Source organism: Chiloscyllium plagiosum, chromosome 9 (genome assembly GCF_004010195.1).
Source record: "Chiloscyllium plagiosum isolate BGI_BamShark_2017 chromosome 9, ASM401019v2, whole genome shotgun sequence".
Classification (NCBI taxonomy): domain Eukaryota; kingdom Metazoa; phylum Chordata; class Chondrichthyes; order Orectolobiformes; family Hemiscylliidae; genus Chiloscyllium; species Chiloscyllium plagiosum.
The window spans coordinates 89,497,130-89,519,853 of record NC_057718.1 but is presented as its reverse complement, the minus strand read 5'-3'; the positions used below and the strand labels follow the sequence as shown (position 1 = coordinate 89,519,853).

Sequence of the window (22,724 nt, the reverse complement as noted above, 5' to 3'; positions counted from 1 at the left end):
AAGCTGGGTGGTTGTTTCTGCTGGTGGGTGCAACTATAACCAGGGGGCATAGCATCAAAATAAGAGGGAGCAGATTTCGGACTGAGTTGAGGAGGAAATTCTTCACCCCGAGGGTTGTGAATCGGTGGAATTCCCTGCCCAGTGAAGCAGTTGAGGCTTCTGCATTTTTAAGGCAAAGATAAATAGATTTTTGAACAGTGAAGGAGTTAAGGATTATGGTGAGCGAGCGGGTAAGTGGAGGTGAAGCCACTACAAGATCAGAATTGTGGAGTGGGCTGACCTACTTCTATTTCTTATGTTCTTATACTGACGCCCCTCACACACACACTGTCCCTCTCTCATACACTGTTCCTCTCTCACGCCATATCCCCCTCGCACACACACTGACTCTCTCTCTTTCTCTCTCTCTCTCTCTCTCTCTCTCTCTCACACACACACAGTCTCTCTGACACATACTGCGTCCTAATGCACATTGCCTCTCCTGGAGAACAATCCCTCTTGGTCCCTTGACCCCACTTTCCTGGCTGTGGTGTCATAGAGGGTGGGAGTCAGGTTGGGCTGTTGGAGGGGTCAGTCCTTTTTATGGTGCAATCCTGGTCATGGCCACCGCTGCCCTGTGGCGCTGCTGAGGTACTAGCGTTTTGATTGGCTCGCAGCTCCTGGAGGCAGCCTCTAGTGGTGTCACCTCCCCCAGCAGCCAATGAGAGGAGGTCTCCCTGCAGTGTTTTGGCCACTCTCACTCTTCCATGCAGTTGCTGATGTACAATTTTCCATCGTTTTGTCTCCTGAAGGATGAATGTTATTGTAATCTGTGCTGTCCGCTCAGTGACTCAGTGTACAATTTCTGGTGCAGGAGACAGAGGAAGCTCTGAAAGAGGCAGAAAGCATGAGTGAGTCCCTGAAAGGTCAACTCAATGACCTCTGCAGATTTTCCAAGGATTTGAGTTCACATTCAGATAAAGTTTCGTCTCTGATCAAAGAATACAACAGGTAAGTCTCCATTTATATTGAAATCAGTTTGCGTCCTGTTGAAGATTTCTGCTAATTTATACTTTTGTGGAATATGGGTGTCACTGAACAGATCAGGCTCCTGCCCAAAATGTCAATTTTCCTGCTCCTGGGATGCTGCCTGACCTGCTGTGCTTTTCCAGCACCACTCTAATCTAGACTCTGATCTCCAGCAACTGCAGTCCTCATTTTCACCCATCCCTCATTGCCCACTAAGGAGGTGCCTCTCCGGGCCATTTCAGAGGGCAGCTAATCATATTGCTGTGAGCCTGGGGTCTTATGTAGGTCTGGTCAGATGAAGATTGCAGATTTCCTTCCCTAAGGGAGATTTATGAATCAGATGAACTTCAATGACAAGCGATGAGAGTTTCACGGTTTAATGTTATTAGTCAAATTTAAATTGCCCCAGTTGCTGTGGTGGTGGGATTTGAGCCCATGTGCCTAGAGTTTTAGCCTGGCCTTTTGCTGACTGGTCCAGTGACAGGATATCATCTCTCCCTGGTGAGTATTACCCTCACCTCCAGAGCCGGGGATGTGTTCAGATTATACTCCAGGCATTGCCCGGCTACAGTTCTGAGAGTTTGTTGCATTGTGGATGGTGTAGGTTCTTTTCGAAGGAAGTCTTAAACTCCACCAGATGAACCATAATGCTTTACACAGCACAGCACGGAGGTGACTAGGGGTGTATCCTTTCTATCCAGGTTTGATTCCTCACTCGCAGGTCGGTGTTTAAGTTGGTGACGGATTTTCAGGCCAGGCAGCCCTGCCTCAATCTGAGGAGACTGGTTGAAGCTGGAGTTCAGCACTGGTGTCCTTTGATGAAAGGCCACTGTTAGGAGCACCACCAAGGCCAGAGGGGGTCACTTTCACCTTCATTCCGCACTGACCCTCCATCACACCAAGTCCCAGACCCATCCTGTCCCCATAACCTGGCATCCCCCATGGGCTGATCTGCCTAGGCTGCAGGAGGAAACCAGATCATCCAGAGGAATACAGACACAGGGTGAACTTACAAACTCCACACAGACAGTCGCCGGAGGGTGGAATCGAACCCGGGTCTTTGAGGCTCTGAGGCAGCAGTGTGCCATCATGCCACCCACGTCTAGCTAGTTGAAAGAATGGCCCACTTTCGGTTCTTTACTCAGGGAGCAGTCTGAATGCAAAATGCACAATTGCAAGGAGTGTACAGATAGTTGCAAAGCCAGCTGATGTTACCATTGGGACAGGTCTGAAACCTGGCTTGATAGATCATAACTTTCATATTTTAATGTGGTGTCACTGCATAAGCACACAAAGCTGCAGATTTTATTTAACCGTAAAAACATAAGTTTATTAAATAAAAGGAAAACCATAAAATAAGACAAGCCAAGCTATCTAAATATAGGACATAGCTGAAAAACTCTTAAAACACGCAGCAAAACAACAGGTCATCTATTACCCAAAACCATCACTTTACAATTTGACATTCAGAGAAAGAACTTTCTCTATCCCAAATCTATAATTTTGACCCAGCTCATTGTTCTCAGTTCCTTCCAGTGAACTGTGCAGTCTTAAGTGAGCACAAAACTGAGAGCTTAGACTTGCCCAGCTTTTAATTGCCTGTCGCTTCTTAACCAAGTGTTCCTAGTCTGTAAATTTCATAAATTAGCACTTAATTAAGGTAGCATATTCCCTGAACTGTTCTATATTCCTTTCTAGGACAGAAACTTCATTGTGATTCTGGCTCCAGTCACATTTCTTCCATAACTGCTCAAAAACTTTTAATCTCTTAGGTTTCCTAAACTAAATAAATGCCTGGTTATCATAAACCAATAAAAAAGCAAATAGACCTCAATGTTTACATTCCTACCAGCACAGTGTTAACAATTAATCATTAACACTCCAGGGATCTCTACTGTCTGATACATACTGGATCAGGTCAATGTTCCTGAAAGGCAGTTTCTCTTTAAACCTTTCACAAAAAATACTGTTCCCCATATGCCACTATTTTGAAATCCTAACTCTAAAAACTTACACAAAAACATACTTCTGTCTATAAATCAGATAACTTTCACCACAGCATACATTTAAGGGCCACTTTTTTCAATTCTGTTCTCCCTGCTGTAGGAAAATGTTGTTATACTTGAAAAAATCCAGAAAAGATTTACAAGCATCGGAGAGTTTGAGATATGGGAGAGGCTGAATAGGCTGGGGCTGTTTTCCCTGGCATGTTGGAAGCTCAGGGATGACCTTATTGAGGTTTATAAAATCATGAGGGACATGAATAAGATAAATAGACAAAATCTTTTCCCTGTAGTGGGGGAGTCCAGAACTAGAGGGCATAGGTTTAGGGTGAGAGGGGAAAGATATAAAAGAGACCTACGGGGCAACTTTTTCACACAGAGGGTGGTGTGTGTGTGGAATGAGCTGCCACAGGAAGTGGTGGAGTCTGGTACAATTGCAACATTTAAAAGGCATCTGGATGGGTATATCAATAGGGAGGGTTTAGAGGGATATGGGCCAGGTGCTGGCAGGTGGGGTTAGATTGGGTTGGGATATCTGGTCGGTATGGACGAGTGGGACCGAAGGGTCTGTTTCCGTGCTGTACATCTCCATGACTCGCTGATAACTTATAGGAAGGGTAAATAAACAGAAGGATGTGGTGATTGAGCTAGATAAAACAAGTGTGAGGAGATTCAGGAAGCATAAATACTCAGGTAGGCTGAATACCCTGTTTCTAATCTGTAAAATTCTTTGTAAATTGTTGTAGTGGAACCTGTTGGGTTTCTGTTCAGTTGATTCTGATGGAAGCTGTTATGAAGCCACTGTAGTGGTTGGTTTTGATGAAAAGTGCCAAAGTTGTCATGTAGTGGACTAACGTATTAATTTATTAACTTATATATTGTCACTTGTACCGAAGTACAGTGAGATGCTTTGTTTACGAACAGTACAGGCAGATCATAGTAAGCAAGGTTGTACAGATCAGAAAATTTAGACACAGGCAATGCAGGGTGTACACGAGAGATCAACATTAGCTAGAACAGAATTATTTGATGCTAGAGAGTCCATTCAGTAGTCTAATAACAGCCGGGAAGAAACTGTCCCTGAACTGACTGATGCACTGAGCCTAGAATGGTGCGGTCTCCTTAGGTGCCCAATAGTGGCTGGGTGTTGGAGGAGCCTTGATGTTTCCACTTACACTGTTGATCTAAGCAGTCCAGACTGCTGCTTGGTCAGAAATATCAGAAACTCGGGTTGTGACTTTGTGCTCGAAACGGAACATTTTGGAAATTGACAAAAAAAGCTCAGTCTCACCTGTAAATGGAGAAGACAGGCTACAACATTTCTCATGCCCAAGCCTTCGTATAACTTGGCGTCTCCTTGTTTCTGCTCACTACAGCCTTTGTTTACAGACTGCAAAGTATTGTCAGAATAAGGAGAGGGCACTGGAGCAGCGATTCCGTACCACCTTCAGGGAGTTCCAGCAGTGGATGATCAACACCAAGATCACCACCTGCTTCGATACACCTCAAAACATCGATGAAGCAACTGCAATCATTCAGAAACTGCAGGTAAGGAGCTCACAGAGCACAGGGGTGACAGTAGTCATTGTGATAAAACACAAGGAAAAAGGAAAACATGCAAAAATGCAAAGCTGAATGAAAGGGAATGAGTTCAGAAAATCCCTTTGCACTTGTTGGTTTCTTGACTTCTCACCGATTTTGGGTGAAAATTACCTTCCAATACTTTCTATCTGAATTGGAGGTAGTGTTTGTATTTGAACTGAATACATGGCCAGGGTCAGGTTTGTATTTGAATTCAATTCACAGAGGAACCTCAATTATCCAACATTCGATTATCCGAATATCAGAATATCCGGCAAGGTCGCAAGGTCCCGACGCTCGGCTAAACTGTGTTATCCAGCATTCAATTATCCGGAATTCGATTAACCAAATGCAATACTGCCTGCCCATGTCCTTTGGATAATCGTGGTTCCTCTGTATACACTCAGAGAGTCATAGAGATGTACAGCACAGAAGCAGACCCTTCAGTCCCACCCGTCCATGCCGACCAGATATCCCAACCTAATCTCATCCCATTTGCCAGCGCTTGGCCCATATCCCTCCAAACCCTTCCTATTCATATACCCATCCAGATGTCATTTAAATGTTGTAATTGCACCAGCCTCCACCACTTCCTCTGGCAGCTCATTCCATACCCGTACCACCTTCTGTGTGAAAAGGTTTCTTCTTAGGTCCCTTTTAAATCTTTCTCCTCCCACCTTAAACCTATGCCCCCTAGTTCTGGACTCCCCCACCCCAGAGAAAAGACCTTGTCTATTTACCCTATTCATGCCCCTCACGACTTTATAAACCTCTATAAAGTCACCCCCCCACCCCCCCCCCCTGCCCAGCCTCTGACGCTCCAGGGAAAACAACCATCTCCCTATCGCTCAAATCCTCCAATCCTGGCAACATCCTTGTAAATCTCTTCTGAACCCTTTCAAGTTTCACAACATCCTTTCTATAGAAGGGAGACCAGAATTGAATGCTGTATTGAGTATATGTCCAAGATCAAGTTTGTATTTGAATTGAGTATATGGCCACGGTCTTGTTTGTATAGGTTTTCATATTGAGGGGTTTAGAATCACATTAGTATCTGTCTGGAAGAAGTTACAGACAGGTACCCAAGTTCTAACTGAAGATACTGTTGTGTCGGGTTTATGGTGAGGTTGAGCAGGTTAATTTGTTTCTTCTGTACTTGCCCAGCAGAAGAATCTCTTTATAGTCGAGATTTCTCTATCTTTGTGCTAAAGTTGTTCTATTTTTAATGAGGCAGTGATTAAGTCACAGTGTAGAGGACAAGAGATTCGTCCAATTTAGCACTTGGCACTGAATTGTAAATGAGAAGGGAGTTGTGCTTATGTCGAGAGTTCAGTGTTTCAGCGTCCTGCAGAGGAAGATTAATGTGAAGCACATGAGGAAGATGGAGTGAAGGGTACAAACCCCACGTATGAAGTCCAGGACATTGGTGGAGCAGAGAACAGTATTGGAATGTGTGTTTCCTGACCATTATTGCCTTGAGGGGGAAGGACTGAGATTGCTCCTGGAAACAATTGTGTTCCAGCTGAATGCATGCTGGGTCATTTGCACAAAGCAATGCAAATCAGCCATGTCCAGGTGGGATGATGTGGAGGTGCCGGTGTTAGACTGGGGTGGACAAAGTTAAAAATCACACAACACCAGGTTGTAGTCCACAGGTTTAAGTGGAGAATAAGATCGTAAGACACAGAATTTATAGCAAAAGTTCACAGTGTGATGTAACTGAAATTATATATTGAAAAAGACCTGGATTGTTGGTTAAGTCTCTCATCTTTTAGAATGACCATGTTGGTTTCAGTTCTATCATATGTAATTCCCAGAACTTTCTTGAAGTTACATTCTCAAGTGAACTTTAACAATAGGTGCCATGGCGGCCCAGATAATGCATTGAAGTTGTGAGGCTGTAGTGGGATACAGTGAAAGCTAGACCAGCTAAGGCTGACAGAATCATAGAATCCCTACAGTGTGGAAGGAGGCCATTCAGCCCAGTGTGTCCATGCCGATCCTCTGAAGAGCATCGCACCCAGAACCACACCTCCTACCCTATCCCTGTAAGCCTGCATTTTCCATGGCTAATCCACCTAGCCTGCACACCCGCTGAACACTATGGGTAATTGACCATGGCCAATTTACCTGAGCTGCACATCTTTGGACTGTGGGAGGAAACTGGAGCACCAAGGGAAACCCACACGGACAACATGTAAACTCCACAAAGACAGTTAGCAGAGGGTGGGATTGAACCCAGGTCCCTGGTGCTGTGAGGCAGCAGGGCTAACCACTGAGCCACCGTGCCACCCTGACGTTAGATTCTCTGTCCTGAAGGGCATTGGCAATTCATTTGATCTTTTGCAACAACTTTGGTGGGCACTTTCCCCAGTGCCAGCTCACAAGGTGATCCCTCCAGTTAAGATGCTACTTGCAAGTTAACATTTGGATCCTCGTCCCCTTTGGGCTCCAGTTCAAGTGTGTAACTGATGAATATATTTCTGTGTTCAGGCTAGGGGGCCTTCAACCTCCGATATCAGTAGCTGAATCAGGACTTCTTGGGGCCTGAAGCTGACTGTTACAGGCAGAGCACAGCTAATACCACATATTCAGACCTGTCAGTTCATTCTAGGAGTGCAAGGGCTGAGCTCTTTGAGAATGTAACATCCAGGGCTCTGCAGTTGTACTGATATTGTGTTGGTAGGACTCCTACTCCTGAGTCAGCAGGAAGAGGGGTTCAAATCCGATTCCACTCCAGATCTCTGAGCGCCCCCTGTAGATTCAAACATTCCAGTGCAGGGCTGTGGCAGTGCTGTAGAGCTGGGGACGCCACTTAATCAGGTGAGGTGCTGAACTGAGGTCCTGTATGCCTGTAGAGTCGGCTTTGAAACGAATATGTGCATTTATGTAGTGCCTCTTGCAACCTCAAGCTGCCCAAAGGTGCTTTTATCGCCAAAGAAGGATGATAATCTTAAAAAGCATTGTAGCATCACATGGCGCTGCTGAGGAAGCTTTCCTAGTGCATTGGTCAATATTTATCCCTTAAGCAATAAGATGAAAGAATTTAATTGGTTATCCGAATTATGCATCAAACTGTGCTGACAGTAAAATTCAGAGACAAGTCATTTCGCACAAAATGTTTGCTGCGTGTTTACCTCCACACAACTGGTGTCTGTGATGGCTTCCCATTGTACCTGACAACCTTTCAGTAGTGACAGAGACTCCTTGGTTTGTTTGTACTTGTGGAGGGTGTGATGAGGTGCTATATAAATGTAAGTTCTTCTCCTGTTTAACTGTGCAGTCATTGCTGTTTGTGGGATCTTGCTGTGCGCAAATCGGTTGCTTGGTTTCCTGCGGCGGCTGCACTTTTCAGGAGATCCTGAGGTGGTGCCACTTCCTCTCCTGCTGACGGCCATTTTGGTGTTGCTTTCAGGATTTCCTGTCAGAGAGCGAGGCCTGTCAGAGCAAACTCAACACTCTCATCTCCAAAGGCGAGCTGCTGGGCAGGATTCTCAGCAAGGACAAGGCCGAAGCCATCCAGACCAAAGTGTCCACTGCCAAGGAGGACTGGAAGAACCTGCTCACAAGCCTGCACCGAAAGGAAGCCGCCTTACAGGTCGGTCCATCAACACCTCACGAAATAAAAATAAACTTTCGATCAAGGAAAATGCCTCATCGGATAGCTCCTCTCAGATAGCCAGCATGGATAGAAAGGGGTGAAAGGTCACTGTCTATACTGTATCATTTCAATTCCCATTCCTTGTCTCTATCAGTGTAGTCATGGAACACAATATTGGGCAATGGGGGTGGGGGGATTCTATTTGAGCGTGATCATGGACACAGCATCAGGCTATGGGGGGCGGGGGGGGCGAGGAGTGTGGGCTGTGTATTTGAGCGTGATCATGGGCATGGTTTTGGGGGCTGGGTAGGTGTTAGGCTGGGAGTGTCAGGGCTGTGTTTTCCAGTTCACTGACCTCAGAATCCTCTCAGTCACGACAACCGTGCTGGAGACAACTTGAGCTGAGGGCCGTGGGTGTGTGGTTTCCTTGAATCGTAATGGTGTGCAGGGATGTGGGGAGGCGGTCAGAGTCAGGTAATGGGGCTGGTGCAAGTACAATGGGCTGAGAATGGCCTCCTCAGCAGCTCACCAGTTCCGTGGCACTGGAACCCACTGACGGAGTGGATTAAGGCCATTCACCCCTTCTGTGCAGTCTGCCCTGGTGCAGGGTAGATTATGAGTGCTCTGATATTCCTCAACTCCATTTTGCTGCCTCTCTGTCAGCCTTCTTTCCAACTACATTGTGTTTATGCAGGTCAGCTGAGCCAATCCTGTCACTGTGGACTCAATCTGGCCTTTGTTTCTGAACTGTTGCTATGTTGAAAGCAATGCCTCCTTCAGTTGGAAGGGGCTTAGTTTTATAGGTGGCAGACAGTTGGCTCTGCCCGCTGTCTGAAAAGTCAGGTCGCCCCAGGCTCGGCCTGCGTGAGGCGCTATGACCGGAGTTAATGGCGGCTGAGTAGTAAACTGACCGTGGTTACCCATGGTGCCCCCGTGTGGGAGAATGTCCACTCTCCTGAGAGCGGCTGGTCAATCTGATGGTGGTCACTGCTGGGATTGCGTCCCCGGCACAGGATCATCGCCGGAGATTGGAATGCAAAACGTGGAGTGGTCTCACACAGGTCCTGGCGAAGGGAGGAATGTGGAGGGGGTGGGGGGGAGCTGTAGTGATTGGGAAGCTAATGGAATGTGACCTTCTGTCGGTGGGACAGGATCCCCAGAGAGGAGGAACCACTCCCTCCTCATTCGACCCCCCCACACCCCCCACCGGATTGAGCAACCAGACCGTGGGAAACCTTGCCATACGGAGGCTCGGGGTGGGTTGTGACACAGATCGAGTGGGGGCTATGGTGACAGTCACCATCCTGGTGGACGCTGTACCACCAAACCACATATTTCTTGCCCGAGATAATCTCAGGGAGCCGGTGACCACCCCCGCGGCCCCACCCGCGGGCCCCCATAAGTCTTGGGAAGCCATACGGAGAATTCATCGGTGCATTGAACACTCGGTAATGAGCTGTTACATACGGGATCTCACTGTGCATCTGGCACAGCGGGTACAGTAGCCCTCCTGTATCCGTGGGTCCGTGGGTGATACATTCCAAGACTTACCGCGGATAGCCAAAACTGCGGATAGTAGCAAACCCTATATGTAGGTCATTTTTTGTTTACGTACATAAATTGATAAATTACACGCAATAAGACATTGCCAACATTAAATAATAATAAAAATACATTGTACATTGTTATACTTGTGTTCTCTCTCTCGCTCTCGAATAAACGGGATTCTGAAGTTTTGGCTTAACTCTCAATGGAGCAACGAAAAAAAATGAATTGTGTATTTGTGGAATTTTCCATTCAATAATTTCGGGCTATGGTAAACCGCGGATAACTGAAACCGCGGAAACCAAATCCGCGGATACGGGAGTTCTACTGTATATCCTATTGCTCAGTGAACAGCTAAAGGTAAAGTGGAAATCGTATCCATGGTTTTGTTGTGTGTCGTTCGGGTGCAGACCTTGGAGGGTCGTGAGACTCCCTGCCTAGGCCCCTCCCTCTCCCCCTCCTCCAAACAGCTATGGCTGCCATGGCCTTTAAGGGCCTTTCTTGTGGCGCAGTGGCAATGTCCTTACCCCGGGATGGGGAGGCCCATTTCAATTCCCGTTTGCTCAAGAGGTGTGTAGTAAATTCTCTGAACAGGTTGATTAAAGAGGAAAAAATAGGTTAAGTAATAGGAAAAAAAGTAGGTTAAATAAAACATGAGCCTCAGCAATGAGCAGGATATTCTCTACCACCCGGCCTGTAACCTTTATGCCCTCCCCCCGCCTCCTTGATTGGTTGCTAGCTGACTCCCAGGAGGGTCCTTGGAGGGAGAGGAGGGTGTGAAATCCTGGTGGTCGAGAAAGGTTGCCATAATGTTTTACATTTCAGGGTTTTAAATGCTGACGTCAACTGGGAGCCATTTCCTTTTCTCTTTCTGACTTTTCTTACTCCCCTCCCTTCTCCCCTCAGAACCTGCAGTCTCAGATGAAGGATTTCGAAGCTGGGGTCGGGCCTGTGCAGGAGTGGTTGATTGCCACGGAAGCGGCCGTACAAGGGAGCAACAGCCAGCTGCCCGACCTCGTGGCCAAGAAAAACGAGCAGTTCAGGCTTCAGGTAGTCCAGCATCCGGTGAACTCCTGGCTCAGACTGTATCCCCATCGTTCCCACACCGTGCACAGCACATTTCACCGCAACTCTCCAGCCAGTTCATACCCTATGGGCTCGCTCCCTTCAGCGGGATAGTTCGCTTTATCACCGTGATGCATGTACACCCCTCGGCCTAAACCAGGGCCTCCATTCTGCTCACCTCAGTGATGCGCTTGCCTTCATGTCAGTCGTGATTGTATCTGTTCCGTGCCTTTTGACGCGTTCTCGATGTGCTTTGCTTCCACCTCCTGAATGGGTGGGGGGGTATATTAACACGCTCCCTGCCCCCCGCTAAGTACGATATGTGCGCTAACCTGTGCTGTGTTTTTTGCAAACCTGCTTGTGCCTTCCAGTCTGTCCTAGAGGATATAACCTACCGCGAACCCCAGCTAAACAAGCTGAAAGAGAAAGCTCAGCACCTATGGGAAGATCAAGCTTCCAACAAGAGCTTTATGCACAGAGTCTCTCAGCTGTCCGCTTGGTATTTAGCCTTAAGTAACTTAGCCAAGGTAAGGCCCAGGAGGGAATGTGTTCCACTTGACAAAACCAAAATCAATCGGACATGTTCACTGTCTAAAACCGAACTTTTTCCAGTAAATTCTCAGATCTTACTGGTCACAGGGAGCGAGTGACCAGCCTGCTGTCTTCTCAAACTCAACCTCAAATTCGCCTGGGTCTGATTCGATTCGATTCATTATTGCACCTACACACAGTGAAAGGTTTAGTTTTGCATGCAGTTCAGGCAGATCACGTCATTGCAAAGAGCATCAGGGCAATAGAACAGAGCGAGGAATACAGTGTTATGCCTGCAGAGGAGGGAGGGAGGTCAGCATCAAATTTAAAATTTGAAAGGTCCATTCAGAAGTCCAATAACAGCAGGGAAGAAGCTGTACTTGAGTCTATTTGTACGTGTAATCTTTAATCCTGAAAGTAGATTTAAGAAAGCGTTGTTAGTAATTCTGATAGACTTAGATTTGAGGTTAGAAGAGCAGAACAATTAAAAGGTATTCAAGAATAAGATCTGCTGTAGACAGTTCACAATATGTCGCCACGTTCAGGCGCCATCTTGAATTCAAAAAACCTGGCTGTACTGAGGAGTTTGGATTGATTGGTTCATTGATTGATTGATTTATTCATTCATTCATCAGCATTCCTGTCCCCCCCACCCCAACCTCCTGCTTCCTTAGAAAGTCCCCTGTGAAGACCTTGGAGTGCAGGTTCATAGTTCCTTGAACATAGAGTCGCAGGTAGACAGGGTAGTGGATAAGGCATTTGGTAAGCTTTCCTTTAGATTAGCTTCCCTACAGAATGGAAACAGACTATTTGGCCCAACAAGTCCATACCGACCCTCCAATGAGTATCCCGTACAGACCCATTCCCCCTATCCTATATTTACCCCTGACCGATGCACCTAACACTCTGGGCAATTTAACATGGCCAATCCACCTAACCTTTGGATAGTGGGAGGAAACCCACGCAGACACGGGAAGAATGCGCAAACTCCACCCAGACTGTGGCCCGACAGTGGAATCGAGCCCAGGTACCTAGCGCCGTGAGGCAGCAGTGCTAACCACTGAGCCACCATGCTATCCCTTATTGGTCAAAGCATCGAATATAGGAGTTGGGACGTCATGTTGTGGCTGTACAGGACACTGGTTAGGCCACTGTTGGAATATTGTGTGAATTCTGGTCTCCTTCCTATCGGAAAGATGACGTGAAACTTGAGAGGGTTCAGAAAAGATGTTGCCAGGGTTGGAGGATTTGAGTTATAGGGAGAGACTGAATAGGGTGGGGAGCGTCAGAGGCTGAAGGGTGACATTATAGAGGTTTATAAAGTCATGAGGGGCATGGATAGACAAGGTCTTTTCCCCGAGGTGGGGGAGTCCAGAACTAGAGGGGCATAGGTTTAGGGTGAGAGGGGAAAGATATAAAAGAGACGGAAGGGGCAACTTTTTCACACAGAGGGTGGTATGTGTATGGAATGGGCTGCCAGAGGATGTGGTGGAGGCTGGTACAATTACAGCATTTAAAAGGCATCTGGATGGGTATATGAATAGGAAGGGTTTAGAGGGATATGGGCCAAGTGCTGGCAAATGGGATTAGACGAGGTTGGGATATCTGGTCGGCATGGACGAGTTGGACTGAAAAGTCTGTTTCCGTGCATGTCTCTATGACTCAAATAACATGGATGCAGTGCTGGGAATGGTAAATAGTGTCTCAGTTCCTTGGCTTCCCCATACCATTCATGGGGTGTTTCGAGTTAGCAACACACGTGAAGCTCAGTTCTTGTGTGCCTGTCCCAGATGTGTGAATCCTTGAGATTTTTTATTTGTTCATATTTTTTATTGCAAAAATATACTTTATCCATCAAAAAAAATCTTTAATTCAGACACAGATATTGAAGCAATTCTGTACAGTTTTTGCGTAGAAAGAAAAAAACAATTGGAATTTGAAATAACCTGATAACTGATCAGATCCTCATTATAGTTTGGCAGAAAGACCTCAGACAGTGGTCTTTCCCCACTGTGGCAGCTGGCCCAAGCTTAATGCATCCCTCAGCCCATAGCCCTGGACCCTGGGGTGTGCCAGTCTGCAACACTTGGTTGAGGTCAACTCTTACCACTGGAAGGCCAACAAGGTTTGGGCAGACCAGAGTTCACTGAGTTGACGGCTCTCCAAGCGCAATTGGTCTCTGCGTCCTGGGGGCCAGACCGTAGAGTACAGAGTCCTGCGTCTCCCAGCTGCTCGAGATACCCCTCGGCAAAAACCACTGTGTCTTCCTCCAGAATTGCTTTGCAAAGGCACATTCCAGCAGGAGGTTTGTGACAGAAGGAAATGCGTGAATGGGCGAGATGATCCTTGCAAGGATCAGTGTGATGTTTGAGAGTGTTCAGAGCCACCTGTTGACCCCAGGAGCTGATTTGCTTTGTTGCTCAGTGGGTGGCATTGAACGGCAACATCAGGCCATGTTTAGAGATTGAGCAGGACCTGCAGCTTACTGAATGCCCATTGAGTGATCTGATTTAAAGGTACACCATATGAACAGGTGTCCCCAGGGCAGAGTCGTGCTCGCTGGGAGACTCCCACAATTTTCAGGATGCTCTGCCCTTGTTTTTCTAATTGCTTCTCGACACTCAGCCCGACCCTGTGAACGGACTGCCTGTTGTAGGCATTTGTACCCTGCTCTCTGTGGAGATAACTTCCAGTGGTTAGCGACTGGTTACTGTGCTGCTTCACTGTTGGCTGCCTCACACCCTCCTTTGTTGTTACCCTTTCTGTAGCAGTGGGGACTGGGTGGTGAAGGGGAAGGGAAGCAGTCATTGAGTCATACACGATGGAACCAGACTCTTCGGTCTGACAAGTCCAGGCCGACCATAATCCCAAACTAAACTAGTCCCACCCGCCAACTCCTGGCCCATATCCCTCTAAACATTTCCTATTCATGGACTTATCCAAATGTCTTTTAAATGTTGTAACCGTACCCACATCCACCACTTCCTCTGGAAGTTCATTCCACACACGAGCCATCCTCTGTGTAAAAATGTTACCTCTCGTGTGTTTTTTAAAGCTTTCTCCTCTCTAGAACTTCTCATCTTGAACTCCCCCGACCTAAGGAAAGGAACCCTGCTACTCACCCTATCTAAACCTCTCATGATTTTATAGACCTCTACAAGGTCACTCCTTAACTTCCTACACTCCAGGGAAAAAAGAAAATATCCAGCCTATCCATTTCTGGGAGTCACTAGGACTTGGTGGTGATATGGAGGGAGCGATGGGGCTCTGGGGAGGGCAGACACAGCTCTTTAGCTCTGCAATGTTACACATCGGCGTCGGGCTGCAGCACAGGAGCATTCTTCCAGTCCGTGAGACTCGGGATTCAGACAAGCTTTTGCCCCACTCAGAGGCTGGAGAAGGGTTTGTGATTCCTTGGCTCTGAGAGGGCCAAGGGGACGTTAAACGTAAGTGCTTCCAAATTTTGAGGGGTTTGTTTTTAATAGAGTAAGTACAGAGAAACTATTGGTGAAATGATCAATAGCCAGATTTAAAACTATTGGCAGAAGAACGAGTTAGAGTTGACATTTTATTTTACACAGTGAGTTGCTATGAGCGTAAGAATGCTGCTTGAAAATATTTTACTGGTGTTGTGTGATTTTTAACTTTGTCCACCCCGGTCCAACATTAGCACCTCCACATCTTAAAAGGAACTGTAACATTGCTGGAGCTAACCTGGATTTGCTCACTATTACTTGGGGGTCTGGGGAGAAATGAAAGGCATGATTAGAATTGGGAAGGACTTGTTGTAATGTTCTCCCCTCTTCTGGCTTTCAGGAGAAGACACTAAGAGCTCAGCGAACTGTGTCAGAACATCAGCAGTTCTCCCAGGGTCTGAAGGAACTACAGGATTGGCTGGCTGATGCCAGGCACATGCTGGAGTCTTACTGTGCTCCCACTGCTGATAAAAACCTGCTGGACAGTCGGATGGCAAAGGTCGAGGTGAGTTCGCTAGGGTATGTTCACTCTGCTGAGCTGGTTGTCCGTATCTAACCCCTGCCTGGAGCCGTGACCCAGGGGAGATGAGCTGCTTGGGGACATTAGTCGTTGTTTTGATCAGGCCATGGTGGAGAACCTCTCAGCTCCTTCCCAGAATAACACCAGGGGACTTCCTCCATTGGCCTGGGAGGGTGATTGAAAAGATGGCATCTTCAACAGTGCAGCACTCCCTCAGGATTGCTCTGAAAAGGATCAGCCTGAGTTTTGTGTTCAAACCCTTTATTTTTGACACAGCTAGTAATGAGTGTGCATGGCCTCCTCCTTTCAGCGTTCTTGTATAGTTTCACTGGAGTTTGTGGTTCAGTGAATTTTACCAAACATAAGATTTTTTAACAATATGAAGCTGCGTGGTGGCTCAGTGGTTAGCGCTGCTGCCTCACTGCGCCAGGGAGCTGGGTTCGATTCCTGTGGGGAGTTTGCACATTCTCCCTGTGTCTTTGTGGGTTTCCTCTGGGTGCTCCCGTTTCCTCTCACAGTCCAAAGATGTGCAGCTTAGATAGATTGGTCATGGGAAATGCAGGGTTACAAGAATAGAGTTGGGTCTAGGTGGGAGCTCTTTGGAAGGTTGGTGTGAACCCTATGGGCTGAATGGCCTGCTTTCCCACTGTAGGGATTCTTTGATAAAACACATTGTTTCTAATGTTGGGTTCATTCCAGGGATTTAGAGAAATATTGGGTTGGATGTGGGAAGGAGTCTTAATTGCTATATAGCAGGGAAGGTATTAACTTTACTCTCCGGTATTGAGGGGAATTCAGCTAATAAAAGAAAATATGTCTAATCTTTGATGACACATTTGAGTGCCACGTGAGACACAAAAGAGGAGGAATGGATGACGATTGAGCAGTGAGTGAAATAGACAGTTCTGTGCAGCAAAAGTAACTTTTTGAAGATAAAAACGAGCCCAGGAATTTTTTTGAAAGGAGAGAGTTCTTCTGAAGAAGTGTGTCAATGTGAGGAAGATGCCTCAGTTTCTCAGTGCAGTCGAGCTGCCTAAATACTTCATCCTGGTGCTATTCAGCTTGCGTTCTTCCAAACCACTGGAATGAATTGAATGCAATTAGACTCTTAAACAGGCACGGGCAGTGTGCCAGAGTGGCGGGCAGGATTACTCATTGCTTGGCAAACCATGAGGAATATATGGAAGCAGATATCAAATCCTTGACCGTTAGATGTTTCACCAGCAGCACAGACCCACCGATAGTGCAGGTTATCCACACTGTGGCCATTGACTCCACCACCCGGGAAATACCATCGCTTCCCGCCTTTGCTTGGAACCCACACAACATCCCGACTGGGAATACTTTCCGCCCTTTTCTTTATTCTTAGAGTCATAGAGACGTACAGCACACAAACAGACCCATCGGTCCAACTCATCCGTGCCGACCTGATATCCCAACCTAATCTAGTGCCACTTGCCAGCACTTGGCCCATATCCCTGTAAACTGGAGTGGCATGGTGGCTCAGTGCCAGGAACCCAGGTTCAATTTCAGCCAATTCCACGCACGGGTGAAGCAGACAGCTCGCCAAGGCTTCCGTTAACCGCAGCTCTTTTCCACAGTTCTCCCCGTGTCTGCGTGGGTTTCCTCCGGGTGCTCTGGTTTCCTCCCACAGTCCAAAGGTGTACAGGTCAGGTGAATTGGCCATGCTAAATTGCCCATAGTGTTAGATACATTAGTCAGAGGGAAATGAGTCTGGGTGGATTACTCTTTGGAGGGTCTGTGTGGACTTGTTGGGCCGAAGGACCTGTCCCCATACTGTAGGGAATCTAATCTATTCATATACCTATCCAGATGCCCTTTTAATGCTGTAATTGTACCAGCCTCCACCACGTCCTCTGGCAGCTCATTCCATACACGCACCACTCTCTGTGTGAAAAAGTTGCTCCTTAGGTCCCTTTTAAATTTTTCCCCTCTCACCCTCAATCTATGCCCACGAGTTCAGGACTTCCCTGGACTCCAGGGAAAACACCTTCTCTATTTATCCTATCCATGCCCCTCATGACTTTATAAACCTCTATAAGGTCACCCTTCAGCTTCTGACTCTCCAGGGAAAACAGCCCCAGCCTGTTCAGCCTCGTCCTGTAGCTCAAACCCTCCAACCCTGGCAACATCCTTGTCAATTTAAATGTTTGAAGTCCCTCTCTGGCAGCTTTGGGGCCGGGTCTTCACTGGACACGGGTATTTTGAGAGGAAGGTGACACCTATTCTCAGGGACGATGGGCTGGTGGATGCCCACGCACGGTGCGCACGGGTGAAGCAGACAGCTCGCCAAGGCTTCCATTAACCGCAGCTCTTTTCCACAGGCTCTGCTCGCCCTCCGACAAGAGAAGGAGATCCAGCTGAAGATGGTGCTGACCCGCGGGGAGTCGGTACTCAGGAGCACCTCTCCTGAGGGCACCGTTGCCATTCGCCAGCAGATGGCGGGTCTCAAGGATTCCTGGGACTCGCTACTGTCCTTCTCCATCCAGTGCAAAAGGTCAGTCCCTGCACGGTAGAGTCAGGCATCCACAACGTCGCCCCCTGCTGCTGGGCTGAACTACAGGGCCGGGGGAGGGGGAGCCTCTTAAATGACTGCGTTGGGGAGGACCTGCCAATTGGTTATTGATCGGCAGATGTCAAAAAGAGCTGTGCTGGAAAAATACAGCCGGTCAGGCAGCATCTGAGGCGTTTTGAGCATAAGCTCTTCATCTTCATTCCTGATGAAGGTCTTATGCTCGAAACGTTGATTCCCCTGCTCCTCGGAGGCTGCCTGACCTGCTGTGCTTTTCCAGCGCCACACGTTTTGACCCAGATCTCCAGCATCTGCAGTCCTCACTTTCTCCCCATTGATAGGCAGATGCCAGTGGGAGCGGTGGCCATCGCGGGTACTGCACCCACATGATGAGGTTGTGCTGCAATGGGTCATCAATGAGAGGGGCGGTGGGGAACAATGGTTTCAGAGGGTGGGGGAGGGGTTCGGGGAGTGAGGCTGGGGGTGTTGTTAGTCCTTCAGCCTTGAGGTGAGAAATCCTACTGTGCAGGCTGTTTATCGCATGTGCCTCACCCAGTTTAATCTAGACTGTGGTGGGATGAACTCTCATTGCCTACTCTCAGGGCCTTGGTTGGGGGCCCACTTGGTCTCTCCCCCATCACTCTCATTTACAGGCCTACCTGCCTCCTCTCCTGACCGCGCATTGGCCTAGACAATTCAGCTCAGTCCATCCATGGCAATACCTCTGAATCAGGAGGTGCACATTTGAGCCTGATATTTGCCTTATGTCCGATTACTATCACATCAGTAATTATATGAACAAGGGATAACATTAGGCCACTCGGCCCTTCAATCCTGCTCTATCATTCTGCAAAATCTTGGCTGATCTCATTGTAACCTCAACTCTACATTACTGCGCATCCCCACTAATCTTTCATCCCCTTTCCAATCAAGAATCCATCTATCGCTGCCTTAAAAATATTTCAAAATTCTCCATCCACTGCCTTTTGAGGAAAGGAATTCCAAAGACTCTCAACCCTCTGATATAAAAAGTATTTCCTCATTTAAAGGGTGCTTCTTTACTTTTAAACTATGACCCCTGGTTCTGGATTCGCCCACAAGAGGAAGCATCTTTTCAACATTCACCTGGTTGAGTTCCCTAATGAACGACTGGTTAATTGCCGTTTGGTGTTGCTGGTTAAGACAGGCGTGTTAACCAGATTGTTGGCACACTCCTACTCCTCTCTGAATAGTGATGTGGGCTGAGGGGACAGTCGGGCCCGATATTTAATATCTCACCTGAAAGGTGGCATCTCTAACGGTGTGGCACTCCCTCAGAGTGGGCAGGGTGCCAGCGTCAGTGGTATGGTGTGAGTGGAAATTCGGTGAAGTGGAGGGGGTGAGGTGCAAGATAGTGCTGCTTTTTCTTCTTAGATCCAGTCACTACTAAACGTTTATGTCTCAGTTACAATTCTTTAATGCACAAATTAATAACTAATAACTAGTTACCCAAATAAATGCATAAACCGGGATTGGTGGACATGGCAGTGGTGTAATAGCAGCATGTTCCCGATGGTGGGTGTCTCCAGAACCAGGGGGTCACAGCCTGAGGATTTGGGGTGGACCATTTAGGAAGGAGATGAGGAGACACTTCTTCACCCAGAGAGTGGTGGGCATGTGGAATTCATTACCACAGGAAGTAGCTGATGCCAAAACATTGGATAGATTCAAGAGGCAGCTAGATATAGCACTTAGGGCGAATGGGATCAAAGGTTAAGGGGAGACAGCAGGATTAGGCTGTTGAGTTGGACGATTAGCCTTGATAGTGATGAATGGCAGACACGAAGAGCCAGATGGCCTCCACTATGTGGGAAGCTGTGGAGAGCATTCCAATCCCACATAACCATAACCACAATGGGTACCTGCAGCCAAAGCAATTTTGGTGCAAGGCTGTTACGGTGGCGTCCGAGTTATCTTCTTTGCACGGGGCGGGGTACTTGGTCCCTTTCTTTGCTCAAGGCAGTTTCATCCTTTGGATTACATTGAGTTGATCAAATGATCACAGGCAGTCATTCAGACAGGTTCCGCGATTCAGAATATGTTGATAGAAGAGCCTTGCTACCTATGCACGTGGAGGAGGAGGTGATGGCCTAGTGGTATTACCATTGCACTGTTACCCTGAGACCCAAATAACATCCTGGACCCAGGTTCGAACCCTACCCTAATAAATATCTGGAATGATGACCATGAATCTATTACCAATTGTTCACTAATTCCCCCTTAGGGAAGGAAACTGCCATCCTCACCCAGTCTCGCCTACATGTGACTCCAGACCCATGGCAATGTGGCTGACTTTTAACTGCTTTCTGAGCAATTAGGGATGGACAATAAATGCTGGCCTAGTCAGTGACTCCCTCATCCCGTGAATGAATAAAAAATGTTGGGAACAGGGACAGCAGGATGCCATAACTAACCTTTGAACCAAGATGAGGGAGGACCATTCAAGTGGGGAGTGTTAACCAGTGTGAGAGTGACTTGGGACAGTATTAATCAGGGACTAGACACTGTCCTTTGAGGCCGCGACTAGAATCTCTGAAGGTTTCGGAGGTTTGTTGTACAATGCCAGGCTGAGTAAATTGGCCCCACACCCTCTGGAGGAGCGAATGGATCATCGCATTGAAACGTAACATTCAGATGTTTATGGACAGCATGCTGGCTCAGTGGTTGGCACTGCTGCCTCTCAGCCCCAGGGACCTGGGTTCGATTCCAGCCGCGGGTGACTGTCTGTGTGGAGTTTGCACATTCTTCCCTATGTCTGCGTGGGTTTCCTCTGGGTGCTCTGGTTTCCTCCCACAGTTCAATGATGTGCAGATCAGGTGGATTGGCCATGGGAAATTGCCCCATAGTGTTCAAGAATGTGTACGCTAGGTGCATTAGTCAGGTATAAATGTAGAGAAATAGGATAGGGGAATGGATCTGGGTGGGTTACTCTTCAGAGGGTCAGTATGGACCTGTTGGGCCAAATGGCCTGTTTCCACACTGTAGAGATTCTATTCTATTCTAAGAGGCTTGACAAAGTCGACACCGAGATGTTGTTTTCCCAGGCTGGGAAATCTAGAATGGGATAGGGGTGGGGCGGTCACTATCTCAGAATAAAGGACTGGTCATTCAGGATTGAAGTGAGGGTTTATTGCTTCACCCGTAAAGAGTTGTCGCTCTTCGGAATCATCTACTCCAAATAATTCCGGACGCTCCATGATTCAATGCTGGGATGGATAGATCCCCCTCATTCAGGGGATTGAGAGATACGGGGATATAAAGGCAAGTGAAGTTGATGCAGAAGGTCAGCAGTGATTTGTGTTGAAGGCAGGATAGTTTGAGGACCCTATGACCGACTCCTGTTCCCACCTCTTACATTCTGAAGCACCGCATGAGGATGTGAGCCTGGATTGTGTGTTGAAGTGTCAGGAATCGGACTTGATTAAAGCCACGCACTGATTAAAGGACAGCAGGCAGGATATGGTCGTAAAAAAGTTCATGTGTTCCAGTTAACGGAGGGCTTGATTGACCTCACGTTGACCAGGTTCAGTGCATGTGGCCATTCCTTGCTGCCTGTATTTTCAGCTCGCTGCTCCCTAGATTTCATAGGCAAAGGCTGACTGAAATGATTGATTATGACGTGTCCTAACTCGGTGCTTGAGCACAGTTTCAAAGCCAGAAACCAATTATTCCTCATTCGAAAAACACTGTGTCCCCCAGCCTCCATCAGTTGCCATGTGTTAATAATCATCTGATTGAAATAAGGTGCAGTCATACCAACCATTTAAGTGCCATTCGTGTTGTAAGTGAAATTTATTAGGACAAAAAACGCTGCAATTATTTCACTTGAAGGGTGGGGGGACAGATGTTATGAATTAGCCTTTCAGACAGATCACACTCCCGTAACTTTTTTTTTCCCGCAAAATTCTGCTTTCAGCCAACTAGAGGGAGCGCTATCCCAGTGGACCAGTTACCAGGACGATGTCCGGCAGTTTATGAGCTGGATGGATCGGATGGAGGGAGACCTGAAAGCCTCGGAACGACAATGTACTGAACTTCGGGACAAAGCAACGGCTCTGGGCAAAGCGAAGGTGCGTAGAGATGGATAAAGCCAAGATGGGTCAGGTTCGAATGACCCAGGCCTCTGGGACAGTGGGAAGCTGGCCAATATTTTTAGTTAACTTGGTGATGCAGGGAAACTTGAACAATCCTTGGCATTCCCCACCCCCACCCCATTAGAAATTTACAGTATAGAAGGAGGCCATTCAGCCCCATCATATCAGTGCTGGCTGGCCAGTAGCCATCCAGCCTAATGCCACACACCAGCTTCTGTTGTTTACAGAATTTTGAATACTTTTCCAAATACTTTCTAAATGTTGCAAGGATAAAGATTAGGTTATACTCCGGTGGTGGCTTGGCAGTGTTTATCTAGTTCCAGCACGAGTCTCCAGGTCTTCTATTGTGTGCTTTGTCTAATGAGATTGTCTAATCTCATACACCTCATGACCACCCTATCTATCTGTCCATTTACCTTCAGGCTTATTCATAACAAAAAAGAAAGGGCTTGGCTTCTATATTCAGCTGAGTTTAGATTAGCTTGTCTTTGCAAAGTGCTATACACCAGTGGATTACTTTTGAAATGCAGCCATTGTTTGACAACCCAACCTGTGAAGTTGGCAGGACAGGGAAACGAAACATTCGAAAGAGAGGTGTCGAATACCAAGTTATGCAAAATATGTATTACCCTAGATTTTTAAAAATGGTGGTTTTGACATCAACTCACCCCCTCCCCCAGCTCCACCTCATCCCCATCACCTCACCCCCCCTCCCCCAGCTCCACTTT

At 47.3% G+C, this 22,724-nt stretch overlaps 1 protein-coding gene across 1 annotated transcript in view; it reads left to right on the top strand.

Moving 5' to 3' along the window:
* Window positions 1–22,724, top strand: part of syne1b (spectrin repeat containing, nuclear envelope 1b) — a 502,247-nt gene that overhangs the window by 198,908 nt on the left and 280,615 nt on the right. The window contains exons 54-61 of the mRNA XM_043696857.1: window positions 854–990; window positions 4,388–4,559; window positions 8,008–8,190; window positions 10,645–10,788; window positions 11,175–11,330; window positions 15,151–15,315; window positions 17,676–17,848; window positions 21,819–21,972. Coding sequence (XP_043552792.1) covers window positions 854–990; window positions 4,388–4,559; window positions 8,008–8,190; window positions 10,645–10,788; window positions 11,175–11,330; window positions 15,151–15,315; window positions 17,676–17,848; window positions 21,819–21,972 — 1,284 coding nt within the window. The remainder of the gene's footprint in view (window positions 1–853; window positions 991–4,387; window positions 4,560–8,007; window positions 8,191–10,644; window positions 10,789–11,174; window positions 11,331–15,150; window positions 15,316–17,675; window positions 17,849–21,818; window positions 21,973–22,724) is intronic.